This window comes from Cnephaeus nilssonii, assembly GCF_951640355.1.
Source record: "Cnephaeus nilssonii genome assembly, chromosome: 8".
Lineage (NCBI taxonomy): Eukaryota > Metazoa > Chordata > Mammalia > Chiroptera > Vespertilionidae > Cnephaeus > Cnephaeus nilssonii.
This window is the reverse complement of record NC_137079.1, coordinates 7306285-7330399: the sequence shown is the minus strand read 5'-3', so window position 1 is coordinate 7330399 and position 24115 is coordinate 7306285. Positions and strand designations below refer to the sequence as shown.

At 50.8% G+C, this 24115-nt stretch overlaps 1 protein-coding gene across 3 annotated transcripts in view; it reads right to left on the bottom strand.

The window, feature by feature from the left end:
* TENM3 (teneurin transmembrane protein 3) overlaps positions 1–24115 on the bottom strand; it is a gene marked incomplete at its 5' end in the record, with an annotated part of 598576 nt that overhangs the window by 68612 nt on the left and 505849 nt on the right. For all 3 annotated transcript variants that reach the window (XM_079779210.1, XM_079779209.1, XM_079779208.1), the window contains one exon: positions 9393–9539. In XM_079779210.1, coding sequence (XP_079635336.1) covers positions 9393–9539 — 147 coding nt within the window. The remainder of the gene's footprint in view (positions 1–9392; positions 9540–24115) is intronic.

Genomic DNA, 24115 nt, shown 5'->3' with positions numbered 1-24115 from the left:
CACCGGGGCCACCTTCTGACAAGATCTCAACAATAGCTAGGTTTCTCAGGTTCCAGTCTTGTCCTAAATTTAATATTCATTCTCTACGCTGTAGTCAGAGTAATCAAATCAGATTTCATTATTCCATTTCTTTGGCTGAAAGGCTTCCTTTACTTGGTCCCCGCCTCCTTCTGAGTAGTTAGAACTCCTGAACACAGCGTACAAGACCTTTCATGATCATTATTTCCTCTGCCCGGAGACCTGCTCTCACTCCCCACCCCGCATCCTTCCACACTCAGCTCCATGGCCTCAGGAAGCTCCGTGAAGGGTAATCTAGTTCCCTGCTGTATCCTCAGCATCACGTGGCCCCAAGCCGGGGTACAATATATTTGCTGAATGAAGAAAAGAGCGACTTTAGTTCCTAAGGATTGTGAGATCTGAACAAGTCAGAACAATGTCCTAAAAGCACATTAGAAACACCGACTGGTTTGCCTTTATCACCTTTACTCTACGTTTAGGTACGATGCCACTCCTTGGTTTTGTTTTTACTACAAGAGGTATTTTTAAATGCTCAGTTGGTTGAGCGCCATCCCATGCACTGAAAGGTCACCAGTTTGATTCCCTGGCATGTGTTTGGGTTGTGGGCTCTATCCCAAGGTGGGGCATGCAGGAAGGCAGCCAATCGATGTCTCTCTCTCTCTCTCTCTCTCTCTCTCTCTCTCTCTCTCTTTCCCTCTCAAATAAGACATATTTTAAAAATGTTCTTGATTAATTGGACATTAAGCAATCCACACAATTATAAAAAGCATTAAGACAAATTATATGAAAGACTATAATTTTACAAAGGAAAAGTCCTTGTTTATGAAGACTTATAATTCAGAATTCATCAACGAAAAGATAAATGTTATGAAAATTTACCTCATCTGAAGCAAACACTTCTGCATGACAAAGGACACCATAAACAAAGTTAAAAGATAAACCAAAACCTGGGATTAAATATCTGCGACACGCCTAACAAAGAGTTAATAAGCTGAATAAACTAAAATGAAAAAGGAAAAGTTAAGCAACTCGACAGAACAAAATGGGCAAGAGAAATAAATAAGTAGTTAGCAAAAGAAGAAATACAAATGGTCAAGAAATGTATATAAAGATCATCAATCTAACTAGCAATTAGGGAAATGCAAATTAAAACAATAAAAATGGAGTCGTTTTGAGCTGTCAGACAAAATTCATATTTTTCATTTTGCTGGACGGCTTTGTTTATGTGAGGAGCAGGAACAGGGGACATAAACACGCTCATGCTGATGAAGTAGAGAGTGTGAAAGCCACTTACAAGGCAATTTGGCAGCAGCTATTGAAATTAAAAATTAAAAAACCCCTTGACCCAGCAATTTCACTTCTAAAAATCTGTCCAAAAGAAATATTTGTACATTTACAAAAAGATTTATATGCAGATACACACAGATAGAGAAATACACAGATTCACTACAGATTTCTCTTTATACTAATAGCAAAAAGTAAGAAACAATTGAATTATATTTTTTTCCCTTTAATCGTCATGCTAGGATGTTTTTGTTGATTTTTAGAGAGATAGAAAGGGGGGGAGAGAGAGAGAAAGAGAAGGAGAGAGAGAGAGAGAGAGAGAGAGAGAGAGAGAGAGATATCAGTTGCCTCCTGTACATGCCTGAACCTAGGTATATGCCCTGACAAGGAATTGAACTTGCAACCTCTGGGTGTATGGGACAACGACTCCAATCAACTGAGCTACCCAGCTAGGGTCAACTACGTTATTACTAATGTAGTAGTGGTAACATTAACTAGTGCACCCGTATTTCTATTAAAAAGAATGAGAGACGCCTACAGGTATTGGCATGAAAAAACCCTTTTGGGTATACTCTTTGGCAGAGTCCATTTTGGGACGTACCTATCCCATTTAAGTTTAAAAACATAGCTACGCATGTAAGTTCACTGAAGGAGGAGAGAGATGCACACCGAGTTGCTGACAGTGGTCAGCTCGTTGACAACGAGAATGTCGTATCCGTGCACGACCATTGATGACAACCCTCCCACCAATGCAGAGGCTCTCACCGTGAGCCAGGTGTGACAGGAGGCCCACTTCTAAGAGGCACTCCGCAAGGCCCATGTCTACCCTCGAAGCTCGAGGAGGCAGCTAACGGCGGTGGGTGCAAAATGAGGGGGGGCTTCTAGTGCCAGCCTGTGGGGCCGAGTTCCCTCCCCTTCTACAGCTCACTCAAAAAGCGCGAGAACCCCCATGCTCCTTGTCAACGATCAGGGAGCTACTGGGGTCCTCTGCTTGTGAGCGCACAACATGGACTTCCCTAGAAGGGGGCTGACCACGCTCCAAATTCCGTGGAGAGTCAAAGGCTCAGACCCCCCTGGCTCTCTCCCCTGAAGGAGGATCCAGTAGTAACCCGGTCCCCCCAGGCCCCCCAAATCACCTCTACCAGGAATGTATTCTCATGCCCCAGACCCCGAGTGCCCCTCTGTGTTCCGTTATCTGATCCTTTCTGGGAAGTGCTCCTGAGACCTGGTAATTCTGTCTCTTCCTTTTGTTCTTTTAACTGCTTTCCCTCTCTCTTCCTAGTTCTGTTACTCTCATTTTATTTAGTTTCTATTTTTCAGTATGTTTTTTGGAGAACACAACAGTATCACCTTCCTGCTAGAACTTTAAAACATATATTTCCCAATAGTTCCTTATTTTCACTTGGTAATCTCCAGACTTAGCCCAACCCTACCATCCGTCCTACTCATTCTGATGCTTAGTTTTCATTCATTTCTGTGCTTCTCTTTTATACTCCTAGGCACATTCCTACTTTTTGACCCTTTGCAGTTTGACCCTTTCATTTGTATTTTCTTTCCCTCCCTCCCTCCCTCCCTCCCTCCCTCCCTCCCTCCCTCCCTCCCTCCCTCCCTCCCTCCCTCCCTCATTACTGTTTCTATCTTTCTAATTTCTGAATAACCTCACTTCAATTGTGCTCTCTTCTGTACTATTACCATCTCCAAATCCTATATAATAAGAGGGAAATATGCTAATTATCCGTTACTCCGTGAGGCGTTAACGACCGACCACATAATGACCGGATCACGAATCTGCAGGAGGGTGGGGCAGCGAACTACAAGTGGGTGGCGGAGAGCTACAGGAGGGGGCAGGGCAGTAAGCTATGAGAGGAGGGAGGGGGGCGGGGAGAGCTACAGGAGGGCGGGGCAGCAGGCAGAGAGCTACAGGAGGGTGGCAGAGACCTACTGGCACACACGTTCTTGCGTAGGGCTACTAGTACTTTAATAAAAAGCCTGTTTTAGGTACATCTTCCTGACACATCCCCAAAGGACAAACACAACGCTCTCTACTTACAGGTGAGATGTACCGCTCCTGCAGGAGTTACACAGTGGCATTCCACCAGGCTCACACAAGGTTCACTGTGAGGCTTCAAGTCAGGGTTGTGCCCTCAACCATCCAATACCCACGTGGGCGTCCCCAGAGAGCAGGCGGATGAAGGAGGGCGTGCGGGACACACACCACCCACAGAGCAAGGGACCGCAGGGGCCCAGCCCCGCTAAAAACTCATCCCGCAGGCATGTCACGATGGGGCAACTGCGAGGTCTCGCCTGCCTCTCCCCGTCTCTGACACTAACCCGGCAGCACAGGGTAGGGGGTGTGCACCGCGGGGAGAGGGATCCTCTCCCACCGCCTCCACGGCCCAGCAGCAGGACCCTTCCCGCAGGGAGGACAGGGAAGGGTAGGACAGGGAGGACAGGGAAGGGTAAAGACAGGGAGGACAGGGAAGGGTAGGACAGGGAGGACAGGGAAGGGGAGGACAGGGAGGACAGGGAAGGGTGGGACAGGGAGGACAGGGAAGGGGAGGACAGGGAGGACAGGGAAGGGGAGGACAGGGAAGGGGAGGACAGGGAGGACAGGGAAGGGGAGGACAGGGAAGGGGAGGACAGGGAGGACAGGGAAGGGTGGGACAGGGAGGACAGGGAAGGGGAGGGCAGGGAGGACAGGGAAGGGGAGGACAGGGAGGGCAGGGAAGGGTAAAGACAGGGAGGACAGGGAAGGGGAGGACAGGGAGGACAGGGAAGGGGAGGACAGGGAAGGGGAGGACAGGGAGGACAGGGAAGGGGAGGACAGGGAGGACAGGGAAGGGTAAAGACAGGGAGGACAGGGAAGGGTAGGACAGGGAGGACAGGGAAGGGTAGGACAGGGAGGACAGGGAAGGGTAGGACAGGGAGGACAGGGAAGGGTAGGACAGGGAGGACTGGGAAGGGGAGGACAGGGAGGACAGGGAAGGGGAGGACAGGGAGGACAGGGAAGGGGAGGACAGGGAGGACAGGGAAGGGTAAAGACAGGGAGGACAGGGAAGGGTAAAGACAGGGAGGACAGGGAAGGGGAGGACAGGGAGGACAGGGAAGGGGAGGACAGGGAGGACAGGGAAGGGGAGGACAGGGAGGACAGGGAAGGGGAGGACAGGGAGGGCAGGGAAGGGGAGGACAGGGAGGACAGGGGAGGGTGGGACAGGGAGGACAGGGAAGGGGAGGACAGGGAGGACAGGGAAGGGGAGGACAGGGAGGACAGGGAAGGGGAGGACAGGGAGGACAGGGAAGGGGAGGACAGGGAGGACAGGGAAGGGGAGGACAGGGAGGACAGGGAAGGGGAGGACAGGGAGGACAGGGAAGGGGAGGACAGGGAGGACAGGGAAGGGGAGGACAGGGAGGACAGGGAAGGGGAGGACAGGGAGGACAGGGAAGGGGAGGACAGGGAGGACAGGGAAGGGGAGGACAGGGAGGACAGGGAAGGGGAGGACAGGGAGGGCAGGGAAGGGGAGGACAGGGAGGACAGGGGAGGGTGGGACAGGGAGGACAGGGAAGGGGAGGACAGGGAGGACAGGGAAGGGTAGGACAGGGAGGACAGGGAAGGGGAGGACAGGGAGGACAGGGAAGGGGAGGACAGGGAGGACAGGGAAGGGGAGGACAGGGAGGACAGGGAAGGGGAGGACAGGGAGGACAGGGAAGGGGAGGACAGGGAGGACAGGGAAGGGTGGGACAGGGAGGACAGGGAAGGGTAAAGACAGGGAGGACAGGGAAGGGGAGGACAGGGAGGACAGGGAAGGGGAGGACAGGGAGGACAGGGAAGGGTAGGACAGGGAGGACAGGGAAGGGGAGGACAGGGAGGGCAGGGAAGGGGAGGGCAGGGAGGACAGGGAAGGGTAGGACAGGGAGGACAGGGAAGGGGAGGACAGGGAGGACAGGGAAGGGGAGGACAGGGAGGACAGGGAAGGGGAGGACAGGGAGGGCAGGGAAGGGGAGGACAGGGAGGACAGGGAAGGGTAGGACAGGGAGGACAGGGGAGGGTGGGACAGGGAGGACAGGGAAGGGGAGGACAGGGAGGACAGGGAAGGGTAAAGACAGGGAGGACAGGGAAGGGGAGGACAGGGAGGACAGGGAAGGGGAGGACAGGGAGGACAGGGAAGGGGAGGACAGGGAGGACAGGGAAGGGTGGGACAGGGAGGACAGGGAAGGGTAGGACAGGGAGGACAGGGAAGGGGAGGACAGGGAGGACAGGGAAGGGTAAAGACAGGGAGGACAGGGAAGGGGAGGACAGGGAGGGCAGGGAAGGGTAGGACAGGGAGGACAGGGAAGGGTAGGACAGGGAGGACAGGGAAGGGGAGGACAGGGAGGACAGGGAAGGGTAAAGACAGGGAGGACAGGGAAGGGGAGGACAGGGAAGGGTAGGACAGGGAGGACAGGGAAGGGTAGGACAGGGAGGACAGGGAAGGGTAGGACAGGGAGGACAGGGAAGGGGAGGACAGGGAGGACAGGGAAGGGGAGGGCAGGGAGGACAGGGAAGGGGAGGACAGGGAGGACAGGGAAGGGGAGGGCAGGGAGGACAGGGAAGGGTGGGACAGGGAGGACAGAGAAGGGGAGGACAGGGAGGACAGGGAAGGGGAGGACAGGGAGGACAGGGAAGGGGAGGACAGGGAGGACAGGGAAGGGTAAAGACAGGGAGGACAGGGAAGGGTAGGACAGGGAGGACAGGGAAGGGGAGGACAGGGAGGACAGGGAGGACAGGGAGGACAGGGAGGACAGGGAAGGGGAGGACAGGGAGGACAGGGAAGGGTAGGACAGGGAGGACAGGGAAGGGTAGGACAGGGAGGACAGGGAAGGGGAGGACAGGGAGGACAGGGAAGGGTAGGACAGGGAGGACAGGGAAGGGTAGGACAGGGAGGATAGGGAAGGGGAGGACAGGGAGGACAGGGAAGGGTAGGACAGGGAGGACAGGGAAGGGGAGGACAGGGAGGACAGGGAAGGGTGGGACAGGGAGGACAGGGAGGACAGGGAGGACAGGGAGGACAGGGAAGGGTAGGATAGGGAGGACAGGGAAGGGGAGGACAGGGAGGACAGGGAAGGGGAGGACAGGGAGGACAGGGAAGGGTAGGACAGGGAGGACAGGGAAGGGGAGGACAGGGAGGACAGGGAAGGGGAGGACAGGGAGGACAGGGAAGGGTGGGACAGGGAGGACAGGGAAGGGTAGGACAGGGAGGACAGGGAAGGGGAGGACAGGGAGGACAGGGAAGGGTAAAGACAGGGAGGACAGGGAAGGGGAGGACAGGGAGGACAGGGAAGGGGAGGACAGGGAGGACAGGGAAGGGGAGGACAGGGAGGGCAGGGAAGGGTAGGACAGGGAGGACAGGGAAGGGTAGGACAGGGAGGACAGGGAAGGGGAGGACAGGGAGGACAGGGAAGGGTGGGACAGGGAGGACAGGGAAGGGGAGGGCAGGGAGGACAGGGAAGGGTGGGACAGGGAGGACAGGGAAGGGGAGGACAGGGAGGACAGGGAAAGGTGGGACAGGGAGGACAGGGAAGGGGAGGACAGGGAGGGCAGGGAAGGGTAAAGACAGGGAGGACAGGGAAGGGGAGGACAGGGAGGACAGGGAAGGGTAGGACAGGGAGGACAGGGAAGGGGAGGGCAGGGAGGACAGGGAAGGGTAGGACAGGGAGGACAGGGAAGGGGAGGACAGGGAGGACAGGGAGGACAGGGAAGGGGAGGACAGGGAGGACAGGGAAGGGGAGGACAGGGAGGACAGGGAAGGGTGGGACAGGGAGGACAGGGAGGACAGGGAGGACAGGGAAGGGGAGGACAGGGAGGACAGGGAAGGGTGGGACAGGGAGGACAGGGAAGGGTAAAGACAGGGAGGACAGGGAAGGGGAGGACAGGGAGGACAGGGAAGGGTAGGACAGGGAGGACAGGGAAGGGGAGGGCAGGGAGGACAGGGAAGGGTAGGACAGGGAGGACAGGGAAGGGTAGGACAGGGAGGACAGGGAAGGGTGGGACAGGGAGGACAGGGAAGGGGAGGACAGGGAGGGCAGGGAAGGGTGGGACAGGGAGGACAGGGAAGGGGAGGGCAGGGAGGACAGGGAAGGGTAGGACAGGGAGGACAGGGAAGGGGAGGACAGGGAGGACAGGGAAGGGTGGGACAGGGAGGGCAGGGAAGGGGAGGACAGGGAGGGCAGGGAAGGGTAAAGACAGGGAGGACAGGGAAGGGGAGGACAGGGAGGGCAGGGAAGGGGAGGACAGGGAGGACAGGGAAGGGTGGGACAGGGAGGACAGGGAGGACAGGGAAGGGTGGGACAGGGAGGACAGGGAAGGGTAGGACAGGGAGGACAGGGAGGGCAGGGAAGGGGAGGGCAGGGAGGACAGGGAAGGGTAGGACAGGGAGGACAGGGAAGGGGAGGACAGGGAGGGCAGGGAAGGGGAGGGCAGGGAGGACAGGGAAGGGTAGGACAGGGAGGACAGGGAAGGGGAGGACAGGGAGGACAGGGAAGGGGAGGACAGGGAGGACAGGGAAGGGTGGGACAGGGAGGACAGGGAGGACAGGGAGGACAGGGAAGGGGAGGACAGGGAGGACAGGGAAGGGTGGGACAGGGAGGACAGGGAAGGGTGGGACAGGGAGGACAGGGAGGACAGGGAAGGGTGGGACAGGGAGGACAGGGAAGGGTAGGACAGGGAGGACAGGGAGGGCAGGGAAGGGGAGGGCAGGGAGGACAGGGAAGGGTAGGACAGGGAGGACAGGGAAGGGGAGGACAGGGAGGGCAGGGAAGGGGAGGGCAGGGAGGACAGGGAAGGGTAGGACAGGGAGGACAGGGAAGGGGAGGACAGGGAGGACAGGGAAGGGGAGGACAGGGAGGACAGGGAAGGGTGGGACAGGGAGGACAGGGAGGACAGGGAGGACAGGGAAGGGGAGGACAGGGAGGACAGGGAAGGGTGGGACAGGGAGGACAGGGAGGACAGGGAAGGGTGGGACAGGGAGGACAGGGAAGGGGAGGACAGGGAGGGCAGGGAAGGGGAGGGCAGGGAGGACAGGGAAAGGTAGGACAGGGAGGACAGGGAAGGGGAGGACAGGGAGGACAGGGAAGGGGAGGACAGGGAAGGGGAGGACAGGGAGGACAGGGAAGGGTAAAGACAGGGAGGACAGGGAAGGGGAGGACAGGGAGGACAGGGAAGGGTGGGACAGGGAGGACAGGGAGGACAGGGAAGGGTAGGACAGGGAGGACAGGGAAGGGGAGGACAGGGAGGACAGGGAAGGGTAGGACAGGGAGGACAGGGAAGGGGAGGACAGGGAGGACAGGGAATGGTGGGACAGGGAGGACAGGGAGGACAGGGAAGGGTAGGACAGGGAGGACAGGGAAGGGGAGGACAGGGAGGACAGGGAAGGGTAGGACAGGGAGGACAGGGAAGGGTAGGACAGGGAGGACAGGGAAGGGGAGGACAGGGAGGACAGGGAAGGGGAGGACAGGGAGGACAGGGAAGGGTAGGACAGGGAGGACAGGGAAGGGGAGGGCAGGGAGGACAGGGAAGGGGAGGACAGGGAGGACAGGGAAGGGGAGGACAGGGAGGACAGGGAAGGGGAGGACAGGGAGGACAGGGAAGGGGAGGACAGGGAGGACAGGGAAGGGGAGGACAGGGAGGACAGGGGAGGGTAAAGACAGCGGGTGCAGCTCCAGGGGATGCTTCCCATGTCACCCACGTCCTGCAACCGAGGCTCCTGGGAAGACCTGGTCTCCCGGGCCGTTGTATGAAAACACTGCTCAGAGCCCGTTCACAGGGCCCTGATCGCCGTGGCGAGGACCACCGTCACCGGGGATTCGGAAAAGGGGTGGAGACCGGCTCGGTGCACAGCAGCCTGGCGACCCTGCCCTTTCCCCGGACGGTAACCAGCTCAGGGAAAAGAGCAAACAGAATCCCTCAGCCCTCGCACATCTTGCAATCAATCTAATCTACAGGGGTCTGATGTTTTTTGTTTTTTTTGGGGGGGGGCGGCTGGTAGCTACGCACTCGCCGTACCTTCTACGCCCCTGCCCCGCACACCGGTGCTCTCCGGCTCAGCGTCGCCTACCTCCTTCGTTGTCCTTGCTGTCCGTGCAGAGGGTCTCCATGGCCACGTCGCAGCCCGCTCCGCGCCAGCCTGGCTGGCAGACGCAGTGCCAGCCGTTCTGGTCCAGCGTGCACCTGCCGTTGCTGTTGCAGAGCCCGGGGCAGCCCTCTGTCAAAGAGACGAAGAAGGAGAAGGCACGGGAGTTGAGCATGGAGAGTTTCCGCAGCCCGGGCACACAGATAAGGGACACTGAGTGGGAACAGGCCTTGGTCAACAGCACAGAGACTGTAATTGCACACGGATAGGAACAGCAACCTTGTCCACGGAATCTCATTCGCATCCAAGTGGCATCTTTGATTGGCCTGACCCTGAGACACCACTTACCTGGGCAGGGCCGAAATATATGCAACGGCCCGCTAAGTCGCTGCAGGCCAGACAAAATCAACTTTCTTTTGTTCCCCCCTTTGGCAAAGCAACAAGGCTGATGGGTTGATTGCACGGCGTGCCGAAGCATCTCCCCACGACAATTTCGGAACCCCCGGCCTGGATTTTTTTTGAATCTGTTGTGAACAGACACTTGGCCACTCCTTAGGACGTGCCTGCTCGGAGCGCCTTGTCGCTTTAAAAAAAACCCCTCTCAATTCAACGGCACGGAAGCGGGCACGAGGAGGCTCTGCGCGATGCCAGCGCGAGAAGGTCCATTTTATCTGGCCCCAGAGTTGCCGTGTATTCATGTGGAATTACAGTGCGTCAAGTTCACTGCACAAAGTATAGGCCGGTGCCCGTGGCTATACTTTATGCCCGGAGTACATTCCTCGTCACAGGAGAAGCACAGCCCGGGGAGGAGAAGCAGCTCAGCGTCTATTCTAACAAACATCGGGGTTCAGGCTGCAGACGGATGGGACAGGACCGACAGGATTTCCAACTCAATGTGGCAGCTGTGCAGGTCTGAGTACTGAGGACGGACGAAATGAAATACCAGGAGGACCACAATAAAACATCGATAGACTGAACAAAAACACGGTAGTGACTGACGTGCTTCAAGACAGAGCGCGGAGAGTGATGTCTGGTGACAATCTCCCTAAGGCTTTTGTGCTGTTACCTTTATATCCTATCTTGTCTGCTTTTATGGGCAAGGAGGGAAAATTTGGGAAACGATTAAAATAATTTAATATATCCAGAAGCTATCATTGTTTCAGTCTAACATGACATTTAAAAAAAAAAAAAGAAGAACAATTTTTGTCACTTTCTGATGATGGTCTCTGGCATGCGGCCACCGTGATCTGCTCATGAGGATGACCCCCAGGGAGGCCCTGGGCTCGGAGCTATGAGTTTGACAGGACACTGACAGAAACAAGGATCTAAATGCTCGGAAACGGGGATAGATACATCAGACCTCTTTGGACAGAATTATTTGTAATTTGGTATGAAATATGTACGAGTAAAAAATACTTGCTCTAACAATTGGGGTTTGTTATACAGCTTCTTAAAATCAGAATGCTACTCTCGGGCTGGGGACAACATGTGAGGGGACGATCTGTTTAAAGATGTTTATTTTAGGTCTGTATAAAAAGAATTATTCATAGGGTGGCTTCCCCTCCTCCAGTGCGAAATTGCAAAGTATCTCAAAGAGACCTTCTGCCTCCTAAGATTAGCATTAACAGAAGGCTTTTCGGACAGTCCTGGCGGGAGGTGGGAAAATCACTCTTACGGACATCATCGGGTCAAGATGAGATTAATTTTGCTGCTTCTTTTCTTTCAGACAATTATTGTCTGCATTTCTAGACTGTTTAATACCTAGGAGGTGAACTTTCTTTATGGATGCCTTTGTTTAGTTTAGTTTTTTTTTTTTTTTTAAAGGGAAAGGAAGGCTGAAGTGCAGCGCTGACGGGGTGTAACAGGGGTTATTATATGAAAGCCTGGATATTGCCATGAGTCTTTTCATATTCTAATGAAAAGCACGAACAAGGACTAGAAAATAGGTAATCTGAGGAGAAAGGGAGAGGGAATTTTCTCTTCGGGAAAAATGGTTTTCACCTATTTCTACGATAACTGAAGACATGGGAATCTGCTGTTTTCTGCTCATCACTCTTTATTTTATAGAACCCATGATATTTTAGAGTTTTTAAGGGAATAACAAAGCAGGTTATGATACTGCATGCATTTTGATACATTTAGAAAAAGCCAAAGGAATTTTCATGTAAGTATAAATGGGATTCCTCTTAACATATGTTAACCAAAATCTTTAGATTGGCAATTTCTTTTTCTGCGATAAGAGAGTGGGCCATTGCGAACTTTAATTTAGAATTTAAAGCTCATTAGCTGAATTGCCAATAATGAAAATCTTAAAACAGAAACAAAAGATAATAAGTAAACAGAAAACAGCAAATGCACTGTTATCTTCAGTGTTTTTTTGTTTTGGATTCCGGTGAAGGCCTTTCACATAGGAATGAAATCTGTGATAACCCAAAATTATAAAAATGAGACACAGACATTTAAGTCTCACTACTGAAAATCCAAGGCATTTCACATCATTGAGCCTCACTCATAATTCACAAAAAACTATGCATGAAAACCAACCTATTTTCATGGCTAGTGCAATCGGATACATGGTTCTATAGATAGATATGGAGAAACGTGAACAAAGAGCAAGCATACAGTACCTTTAACTATCTTATCCAAATAGTGAGCTGGAGGAATTAAAAAGGAGAAAAGAACAGACAGACATTTCAGAAGTGTCACATGGGACAAGGAAATTTTCAGAATTTACATGCAAATCGAGTCGCTGCGGCTGACACGAGACTCACATCACATGACAGATGCACCTCGGAGCTTCTCAAAACGCAACCGATTCATGTGTGAGCCCACGCGGTCACGGCTGCAGGGGACACCCAGCATTTGCAAGCCGCATGTGCAGGTCAGCGGCCACCCCCTTCCCAGGCCGCTCAGAACACGCCCCCCACCCCGAGAATTGACACAGTGGCCTCCATTCTTTAATGCTAGAGAATTTTGGAAATTTATAACGATGAGATCTACCAATAATCAAACTTAAATTTTGTTTTCTTTGGGGGGAGGGGGAGGTTTGAGAAAAGACTTCTGTGTTTTAAAAGTCTGTTTTGGACAGAGTAGTTGCACAAGGGTTCCTCCACAGGGGAAGGGGGGAGACCACCGCCCGGGAGGGACCGTTTCTGCGGCTCTGGGCTGGCGTTCCCCACCCGAGACAGACCCACACAAGTCCTGCTTTGCGCACCTTCTCCCTCCAGTTACTTGCGTATTTACAAACTGTCAAGCTATCGTGGTTAATCAATAAGCAAAAAATAAAAATACATTGAGAATCCTTGAGCAAATGGAGCAGATGTAATCTATTATCAGAAAGGTAGGTTGTGTAGAGAATGATTGCTCAGTAGCCTCAACTCCATGGCAGGTGGGCAGTAATGTGCCACCTGGACGGCCCATGGGGAAATGTTCTAAGACCCCGTTTCTTCGCAGGATTCTCAGGGGAGCAGGCTCCGTTTCCCACACAAGCTTTGCAGAAACAGCTGGGACGGAGACTGTCTTTTCCATCGCTGTCCACCGACTCTCGCATGAGGTTACAATTAGCTCGCACCTCTCTCTCTCAAAGGGGCATGGATATCTCTCTGCCTTCAATGTAGAGATCCAGCATATTCTTCTTTAAAAAATATATATTTCTTTATTGATTTCAGAGAGGAAGGGAGAGGGAGAGAGAGCTAGAAACATCAATGATGAGAGAGAATCATTGATCGGCTGCCTCCTGCACTCCCCCTACTGGGGATCCTGCCTGTAACCCAGGCATGTGCCCTTGGCCAGAATCAAACCCAGGACCCTTCAGTCTGCAGGCCGATGCTCTATCCATTGAGCCAAACCGGCTAGGGCCAACATATTCTTAATAAGCCCCAAATCTTCTTGCTTTGTCAAAATGCATACATCTTTAATGACCTAAAATTGCTTTTCAAAGATGCTCCTGTGGATTGTTTTTCATTACTGACACATGCAAGGGTAGCAGGACTCTTCAACGAAGGATTTAAACTAGGACTTGCGGTTGAGCCTCTCAAGTCTGCCGGTTCTGTCATGTGTGTAAGCGAAGCCGTAAGTGGTTCTGACACATCTGTAGCGTGTGTGTGAGAGGCTGCTGCACGTTGCCACAGGAGTCCATTAGCGGCTCCTGAGCTGCGGGGAAACATGAGCGTGTGTGCGGCTAATTGACAGGAGACTCGGGTGGGGAAGAGCAGTGAGCGTTAGGCACTACTCTGAAATTCTATTTTCATAAAAATACTTCCATTTTCAAACATGACAATACAAATGTATTACTGAATAACATCACCCACAGAGTTTCTTAATAATTCATTCTGCACATTATGTAATCTGCTAGAGCCCCTTAGTAGCTCCCTGAAAACCCCGATTTGGATGGGGTAGGATTTCTGAGGGAATTCTTAGTTCCTAAGAATTAATAACACCGGTCATAGTTGGAGAGTAAGCCTTTTGCTTTCACACCAGGTCCACTCCAGTTAACACAACCAAAATGAGGAACGCAATGAACTCTGGCCGGGATTAGCAGTCTTAAAGTAGGAATAAATTATTTCCCATCTAATTAATCCCATTACTTGAGCGAACAGAATCAATTATGCAGAACTGTGGATGGCAAAACAGTGGTAAGGGCGCGTTTGTCACGGAGCCTAGAGAACAGCAAAAGTGAAGCTGAAATGAGAAAACACATTGAAAATATACAGAAGGTCAAAATGTGCAGAACACTTTAAATAGGAAAAATAAGTAGCACAAGTTTTGCAAAAAGCTAAACATGGGCCATAAGAAAATATAGGTACTGAGCAAACGAGAGCAAGGTTTGGCATGTGCATTTTACATCAGCGGCAACAATGATGAGACGGAGAGTTTAAAACTAAGAAAGAGGGCAAACCACCACCACCAACTTGGCCTTGAAGAGTAACACTTCTACAAGACCACAAAAGCCTGGTTCTAAATAACAAAGACGGTAAAGGGAGAGGTCGACATAAGAGGTTCAAATAATGATTAAAAATGATCATTGCAACAATACAAACAGCCTTTTTAAGCCACGGCAGGAAACAATCAGAAAAACGCGGGCATGCTGTAAGAAGCCATTAGGCACAATAGTCGGAAAGATACTACAGTGTATTTAAAAATTAAGATGCCTGGCCAATGCTGACATGCACATTACATTGCCACAGAAATTACGGATGCTCAAGTAGCGTCATACCTATTCGGTCTACTAAGAAGTGTTCCATTTGTTTTACGGAAGAAAACTCCTATAAAAACGAGTGCTAGACATAGGAATTGGAGCCTTTAAGAAAGGATTCTCCAGGGAAATGTATGCCCGACATCCTTTCCCTGGACCTCCACTTGTTTGTCTTTTAGGAAGACCCGCGTGGAACACAGCGGGGCAGCATTCCCGTATTTCCTGTAAGATGGTGGTTCTTGACCTCTCTGGGGTGTCAGATCTGAGGACAGTGGAGGAAGTCATGGATTCTCCCCCAGAAGAAAGGCACGCATGCTCACAAACACAAAATGCGGCCCGTGGTCCCAGCGCCTCCAGGGGCTCTCGCTCCACACCTGCCGCCTCTGAACACCCGGCTGATGAATGAACGAGCTCACATCTCCACCCACATCTCCAGCTGCGGCCGGCGAGGTCTCCTCTGGCTCAGAACCATCCAGGACACACCTAACGGCTCTGTCCCAGCCTTGCTCCCTGGAGATACCACACAGGCTTCCACTGCATCAGTACCGCCCGCGTGCTGTGTGCTATTCTCTCCTTTTACCTTCCCACCATCCCTGGTGCCCACATGGCAGGTACCGTCAGTGCAGACGGACAAACTGCCCCGGGGAGATGGGCAGGCCGCATGGCCCGGGCGATGGGCTCCCAAGCTTGCTCTACACCGTGATTCGGCTTCTCGGAGATTTAGAAAACATTTTTCCAGCAGAAGAAATGGATGGAAGGATCGAGAAACATGCGCAATCAGCTCTGACCTACCAGGAATTTAAGCAGCTACGGGATTTCTTTCCCTGAAGCCACAGGGTAGCACCCCCCATCTTTTCGGGGCCATCTTCGTGACCTCCTTGGGAAAGCGCAGGGGGCTCTCCTTTAAATGGCATAACGCAGGTGTTTTAAATGCCAGGTGTGTTTTACAATCTCGGCCTCCATCATATCTCTCTCTCTCTCTCTCTCTCTCTCTCTCTCTCTCTCTCTCTCTCAAAATACATTCAGATACACAGTCCTCCCTGATACAGATGCTAAGCCCAGGCACTGGAGGTTCTCGGTCTACCTGCTCTCCAGGTAGATAAAGGCTCAGCAATCTTTTCGATGTGGGACAAAGGTTTGGATCATCAAAAATGTTATTTATCGGCCCAAACCGGTTTGGCTCAGTGGATAGAGCATTGGCCTGCAGACTGAAGGGTCCCAGGTTCGATTCCGGTCAGGGGCATGCACCTTGGTTGTGGGCACATCCCCAGCAGGGGGTGTGCAGGAGGCAGCTGATCGATGTTTCTCTTTCATCGATGTTTCTAACTCTCTATCCCTCTCCCTTCCTCTCTGTAAAAAATCAATAAAAAATATATTTAAAAAAAATGTTATTTATCGTATTTCCCCGTTGGCATTCTGGGGAAGATGGGTCGGGGTGGACACAAAACGACTTTCTCTTGTCTGTCCCCTTAGTTACGGACGGGGATTCTGAGGTCCCGTAGGAGGGACTGGCTCAGACATCGTCTCCTTGTAGATTAGGGAGGAACCGCGTCTTTTAGGAAATTCTCCCTACATCTTGGTGCCTCATTTGCTTCTCTCTCAAAACTGTGGGCAGCCCTCCCTCCATTTCCTCCAGTAACCCGACTCCCCCCGCCCCCCAGCCCCCTGAGTACTTCTCGTGGACGGAGTCCAGGAATACGAACACCAGGTAAGCGCACAAAGAGAGGAGGGTCAAGAACGAGCTGTGGTCATTTCTCTGAAGAGATTCCATGACAATACCTGGCTTCAAGGATGGACAGACACGTGGGACCGACGTGTACGTCTTCTCCGCTAGAAATGAAAGCTCTGCGGCGGCCAAGCTAACCACGGTGTCTTCACTGCCGGCTCAGCAGGGATTCCCAATGTCTCCTGACTAAAACCATCACGTGTACCTATTATGGTTGTCCTAGTAGGCCGGACACGTGTTTGCAGCTTTTGAGGGAATTCTATGAACGATACAGGGCTATCTTTTAAGAAAGAAGCACATACGAGTAGTACCCCATTTACAGCACCCCCCCCTCTCCGTGGTCCATCAGCTCCTCTTCCCTCGCCCCATCCCTCCATCCCAACGGCAGGCAGGAGCATCAACTGTAACTGCCGTTTCCTGCCTCTGACTAGGTGCTGGAAACGACGCTAAGCTGACTTAACGTTCACCACTCCCTGGGGTCCCAGGCACTAGGAGTATCTTCTTTACTTCCCAAGTGAGGAAACCGAGGCACATGAAATTAAATAACTCTCAAGGTCAAGATCATAACACGTGACAAAGCCAAAATTCCACCCAGGGAGTCTGCGGCCAGAGCCCCTATGTGCAGTACGTAAGCTACGCCGATGATTCAGCAGAACCGTGCACGTGCGTAAGGTCGATTAGAAGCGTCGTCTCTTTTTGGATTGGTCAGTAAATTTACTTGAACGAAAAAATAAGACAAAGAATACGGAAATTCTCAATTCAACACTGACACGTAAAGGGAGAGGCCAGGAGATAAAATTAAAATCCAAACTAACTTGAAATATTAATCTGTTGACACAGCCTCATAAATCGAGTACCGTATTTTCCGGCGTATAAGACGACTTTTTAACCCAGGAAAATCTTCTCAAAAGTCGGGGGTCTTATATGCTGGAAAATACGGTAAATCTATCTTTTGTGGACCTGAGAAGGCTTCCTGAGAACTGCTGTAGCCTGTCCTAAGAGCCCACAGCATGGAAAACCAATTGGCAAGATACTAAAACGGAGGGAAAACAGCAGGAAAAAACCACAAACAAACGAGTCTGAAAAATCAGAGAAGCAGCTCAGTGGGCAGATGAATGCTGTGTGAGCAACAGCTGCCGAGGAGTCCCAGAGAAGGCTGCTCCTTTACAAGGAGGTCAGAGGAGTGTAGGTGCCTGCTTGGGGAGGGGCTGGGACAGTGGGAGGTGGATACGGAAAAGCACTAATTCCAAGTTTGCTTTCCTTTTGCTCTCCAACTGATGCTTAAAAACACAGAGAAGAGACAAAGGCAAGCCAGGCGGTTATGTGCACGTGAGGCAGCGCACAAAGGGAAAGTACCAATGGTCGGCCGGTGTATACGTAGCTGCTGGTGCGTGTAGTCATGAACGAGTCGCACTGTTTCTGCTCCCGACAGTGTGCGTGGTTAGAGCCTATTCAATAGTGCGGTCTAGTCCACTGGGCCGCTGCACTGACTCCTGGGGATGGCCGAGACACAGGCAAAGAGCACAGCATCCGGAATGCTGAGGACCCCTCTCAGCTTCAGTACAACAGGAAGATCTTGGAGGCCCATCTTTGAAAGAGGTTAATCCAGTCAGAGACGCGCATCATGAAATACGACATAGTCTCCACTATGGCGATGACGGAACATCCTCGGAGTCCAGGACACATTTTTATTTCGCAGTGTGCGTTTCCTAATACTTCCTAACGCAGACTTTAAAGAGTGACCCCCATGAGTATCTCGCTAAAGCCATAAGTAGGTTTCATTCTCAGGTTACTCACATGCCAGTTCCTGCAGGATGGCAGGAAAGCTACCGTCTGAAAACACGTGCACGTTAAATCTGTTTATTCCCATCAGCAGCTGTCTGAATCAGCATGCGGTGGCACCCCCTTTGATTTGATGTCCCTTCATTGGCACGCCCTGCGCTGTTTTATCACTGATTACTCTGGCATAAAGGATTATGACCCTGGACATAATTTTGCACATCATAAGACAATTTACGCAATTTAAAGTGTTCTCTCTCTCTATGGAAGCCTCATTCTAAGATTAGGACCAAACATTGCTAATATTTTAACCCATTTAGGAGAGTCCATTCATTTGAATTCTAACAACTAGTGAGCCCGGGCCAGTGAAGAAAAACTGTGTGTGTGTGTGTTCATGTGTGCACATGTCACAGAAAGAGCGTTTGCTCCTTTGACATTGACAACACTTTTGAAAACCTGCTTCAAAGAAACTGTGTTTGAAAGTCTGCAGATTTCACTCCTTTTACAGTTCGGAAATTTGGTGTAAAAATTATCTGTACAAGTACCTCGCTTCTTACACGCACCCACCCGAGCAAAACACCACACTTCAGCTGGGAACATGATTTATACGAAGATATTCCAAAACAATGAAATAATATTTTTCTTGCGTGAAGTCAGCCCTGAAATATCTGCCTTCTAAGGAAACGGTGCTCTGAGATGAACCACATTCTGTGAAGTCAGCAGTGCTGTAAAGTGCCATTACAAGCGACAGAGCTTTGAGCATTCAGCGGGTAGAACACTGTTTGGTAGCTTCCTCCCGTTTAGGATTTCACGCCTGGCTGTGGACCGCATCTACATAATGGGAATAACGGGAACACTCGGGGCTGGCCGGCACGCTGCAGATGCCGCGCCTGCATGCCTATGGGCAGAGAGGACTACTGTTCGCCGTGTGATACAGGAGCTTTGTGGCAGTCTTTGCACATGCGTGATTTGTTACATTGGACCACACACGTCAACATGTTAGTAACCCAGGTCTCCTTTAGATTTTTACTTCCTTTAAAAAAAATGTTTTTTATTGATTTTAGAGGGAGAGGAAGGTGGGGGTTGATTTGAGAGAAGAGAGAGAGAGAGAGAGAGAGAGAGAGAGAGAGAGAGAGAGAGAGAGATCTGTTGTTTCCTGCATAGGCACGCCCTACTGGGGATAGAGCCCACATCGCAGGCACGTGCCCTGACCAGGAATCTCACTGGTGGCAGGATGATCCTCAACCAACGGAGCCACGCCGGCCAGGGCTAGATTTTCACTTCTTGTTTGAATTCAATGAATGACATAAGCCAAGTCACATTTAGTGATTTAGTCTAGGACTTCCTAGACTAAAAAGATAATCAGATCTATTTCAGCACTCTGATTCGGGAATGAAACTATCCGAGAGAGTTCTTAACACTACTAAGCAAAAGTTCTAACAAATATTTTTTAGACTAAGTGAATATTTGGGTCTTTGACATTTTGATCTAATGAACTTGGTTATGACAACTAGTGAACTGGTCACTGAGCAGTACTAGTAAGTCTAATGGCAGGAAACCATAAAAATGGTTTATCTGCCAATCAGCTATGCTGATTAGGTCAATGTCAATGAGTAGAATTTCTCATCTATCATCACTATTTTTGTGTTTCCATAAAATTTGATATTTAAGAAAAATGTGTAGAATGAGGCCGGATAAGTATGTAAAATATACCGAGGGCTTTCTTTTGCTAGTTTTCTTGAAGACATCAGGGAAAATAAGGAACAACATTGAACAGTCCTTTGACCTCACCTCTGATAGACTAATTTATTTGGGAAACACCAATAAATGGCTCTTTTCAAAGGTGAGTCACAGAGAGTAATTTTTCTTTATTCGTGGGTGAGAGTGCCCGGATGTTGGGCAGCTGTATTGGGGCGCTAAGCTCTCCTGAGCCCTTTTCCTGAGCTGAGCCTGGCTCTATGGGCACCTGCCCACTCACTGTGTTTTCCACGGTTGATGTCTGTACACGGCATTTGGTCTCAGCTGATGAAAAAACTGGAAGTAAATTTAAATTTTAGAAGGTGCTATGTCAAGTTTTCAATAACTACTTTACACTTTTCTTAAATCCTTCACAGTATAAATAGATTTTCCTGGAACCCTTTTTTTGTTATTATAATTGCTATTATTATTATTTTTTTGCCAACTATGTGTCCTGTTATCAGTTATAATTCAAACTTTCCTGAATAAAAAAGTGACATCTCATTATTAAGACATCATCGACATCATTACTAATGCGTCCACTCCTATGACAATCCAATCTTTTGGTGACAGAAACATAGATATTACTTTCTCTTTATCACAGGGAAAATTTAAATGTCACCGATTCCGCTAAACACACACACACACACACACACACACACACACACACACACACACACACTGAACAACTGGAAAGTACTGTGGGAGGCGGCAGGGTCTAGTGCTTCAGAGTATGGGCTCGGGAATGGTTCACGCGGGTTGGGTTCTGGTTCCGTTACTTCCTTGCTGAGCCTGGGTTCCCTCCCTGGAGTTTTAATAACGCCCACCTGCCCAGGCTGTTGGGCGCATTCTGGAAAATAAGGTAGGCAGAGAAATCCTGCTGTGTGCCTCGGCACGTAGCAAACACTCAGTAACTATCAGGTACCATTAATTTATTGTGTCAACAAAGGAAGTTTGGAAAGCTGCACATTCATGAAGTAGCTGGACTCTCTTAAGAGACTCGGAAGCAAGGAAGGAAGCTGGCTTTAAGCAAAGGAGCCTGGCCCTGCCAGTGAGGGGCTCCCTGGGCCAGCAGGGGCACTCTGCCCCAAGCAGGCCGGGTGAACCCCGCTTGCTCCGCTCCTCAAGGCACCCTCTCTTTCATGGGAACCTTGCTTACGTGAACAAGCTAGCGCCCACAGTGGGACAGCTCCCCTTTTGTGGGGGAAGTTTTCTCATTCCCTCTCTCACATAGCCCCCTGCGGGTGCTTACGCTCTGTTCCCCATCAGAGCTCGAACTGTCACGCGGTGAAGGGACGGGAAGTGCGGATCGGTAGTTATTAAAAAAGGTACAGTGCGTGGGGAATAGAGGCAATAACACCGTCATAACGAGGTTCGGGGCCAGGTGGGAACATATGGGCGGAACGCTGTGTAGAGTATGTGACTGACTGACCACTAGGAAACTATACAAAATAATACTGGATGTAAACGGTAATTGAAAAATTAAAAACAAAACTTTAATTACAGAAAGGAACACATCACAACTTGTTCCCATATGATTTGTGTCCCCTCCTTAGTAATCCTGTCTGGGCAAGGTACACTCATCCTTCCTCAGGAAGTGTACACCTCTGTGTCAATAGTCACGTAATCTGCCCCCAAACTTAGAACTGCAAGTCACCTTTACAGTAACTACTTTCGAACTCAGGCATCAACACTTCACACATTACATGCGTAGTTCTGTCCTTACATTGACATTCTGCTGGAAAATGTTCATTCTGGAATGTACTGGGCAGAAGCGATGGGATACAAATGGCTAGCTTTTGCAGCAGGAGGATGTGTGTGTGTGTGTGTGTGTGTGTGTGTGTGTGTGTGAGAGAGAGAGAGAGAGAGAGAGAGAGAGAGAGAGAGAGAGAGGACATTCCTAAACCCAGGAGGAAACCCACGCCCCACTCAGAGACGCTTTCTCGGTAGCTAGTGGCACTTCCAGTGGGTGCCATGCAGGTAAGTGAGGCCAGGACTGCCCGTCCGGGCTGTTCCCAGGCACCCACACGGACCACAGTTCAGGGAGAATATACCGGGCAGGAAGGGTTAGGGGCCCCTGAGGTAGTTTTCTCTTTGCTTTGATGGCAGCGGCCGGGCGATCTCCCCTTGCACACGCCCAAGCATTTGGATGGATCGCTCCCAGGCCCAGTCACCCACACAGGGACTCGTCCGAAAAGCCAAGAGTTGGAGTGTCTGTAAAAAGCACTACTTGACGCTTCCTTGTCCACGTGGGGACTGATGAATGAATACCTAATGCCATGAATGCACAATTAGATCACGTATGTTTAACCACATGCTTTCCATGCGTACATCTATAAATATTAATTCTGGAAAGGATGATCATTCGGCACCATAACAATTAAACAGCTGTAACCTGTCTCCTGTGTTAAGTGATGGAGCTGCAGGAGAGCTGGGCAAGCAGATGGTCTGACCCACCCAGGCTTAATGTTAAAGACTTTAAAAAAGCAACCAAAAAAGAGGTGTTGACAAATCAGAAGAAGTAGGCGTAGTTTTCATGCAAATTGGCCCATTTGCAATGTAGATTACCCTGAAAACTAATTTGGTGGATAGGGGAAAAAAAAATTAGGCTCTGTTGTTAAAGGAAGACGCTGTATTACATTGGGATATGGTAGATTCCCCACCAACATAATTATTTCCTAATTTCATTCAACCAACAGGGTTTAGTGGAAAAGCAGCTGGCAAAGGACTCGTATTTATGGACCTCCTCTGACTGCTCCTTAATTTATCCAAGCCACATGTCTGTGAACCCCCAGAAATAGTAGCCAGATTCCAGACAGCTGCTCTCCAGCTTCTCAGAGGCGCTCAGAGGAGCGAGAGGGTCAAGGACCCTGTCGCGAGGAGGGGCAAGAGAGAGACGGGCTCTCCCACTCTGGACCGGAGCAGAGAGGGTGTTCAATGTGAACGGGGAGAGAGAGGAGCCGTAGCCTTTGCGTGGACTATACCATAACCAAACTTGTATTTCCAAAACAGGCGGGGGGAGGAAGGGGGAGGGGCTGTTTTAAGATGAAAAGAGGCAATTTTCAAATTCATATTCAAGAAAAAAAAAGAGATCTATCCCACCACTGAGAGGATACTAATGTGCCCTGTGGGACGGAGTCATCATAGTCCTTGAAATCGTGGGCGCATTCCCTCCACCCTGACATGGAACCACATGCAGAGTCCCGCCTTTTCCTTTACCCCACTAGGGCCGTGGTCGGCAAACCGCGGCTCGCGAGCCACATGCGGCTCTTTGGCCCCTTGAGTGTGGCTCTTCCACAAAATACCACGGCCTGGGTGAGTCTATTTTGAAGAAGTGGCGTTAGAAGAAGTTTAAGTTTAAAAAATGTGGCTCTCGAAAGAAATGTCAATCGTTGTGCTGTTGATAGTTGGCTCTGTTGACGAATGAGTGTGCCGATCCCTGGGCTAGGGGAACAGGGATCTCTGCACGTGATGAACACGACTTCACATGCACACGGACACTTCACTGGGTCTCAGTTTTGGGGAGAATGTGACCTATTCATCGGCTGGCGCTAGCCACACCCCTTCTCTCCCTGGCTAACACTGGAAAGCAGCCCACAGCATATTGGCACCCGGTTCACTCCCAAATGCCTGGCGCCCGAACTTCTCAATCACAGGCTTCTTCCCATGAGCGTGGGGAGGATGGAGAGGAGTGATTTTCATCGTCAGTTCTGGGCAGGCTGTGTGTCCAGTCCACTGAGCCTGAACACCGCCTACATTCTAGATTTTGGTGGAAATTAAGATCTCCGGTGGTTTTTAAAAGATGCAAATCAATGAGGTGTTTCAAAGTGAAAAAGATCCTGGGTAGTATAAGAGTAAAGGTACACAATGGCACACTTTTAATAAAACAATATAATACAAATTTGACATGTAATGTACCTGGCTTTTATTGAAATATGTCTCTCCATAAGTTTTTTTTTTTTTTTAATTTAAACGGACTGCAGCTGAGAAATGAGGTTTAAGGAAGCAGAAGGGAATGCCCAAGCTCAGGTATATCCATATTTTAGAAATCTGTCATGGCAGATAATATTCCAATTCCAAAGGACAGTTACAAAAACCTCCTCGGGATGATATAGTGTGTGAACTGCCCCCCTAAGACACGGAGCACCGACATAGCACATTCCTTTGAGAAGCTCAGACTCGCTAGAAAACGACTAAGTTCGTGGGTTTAGCAGAAAACTAAGAACCACAAGACTAGGAAGACAGGAGGCAGGTTCGCGCAGCCTAAAGAAA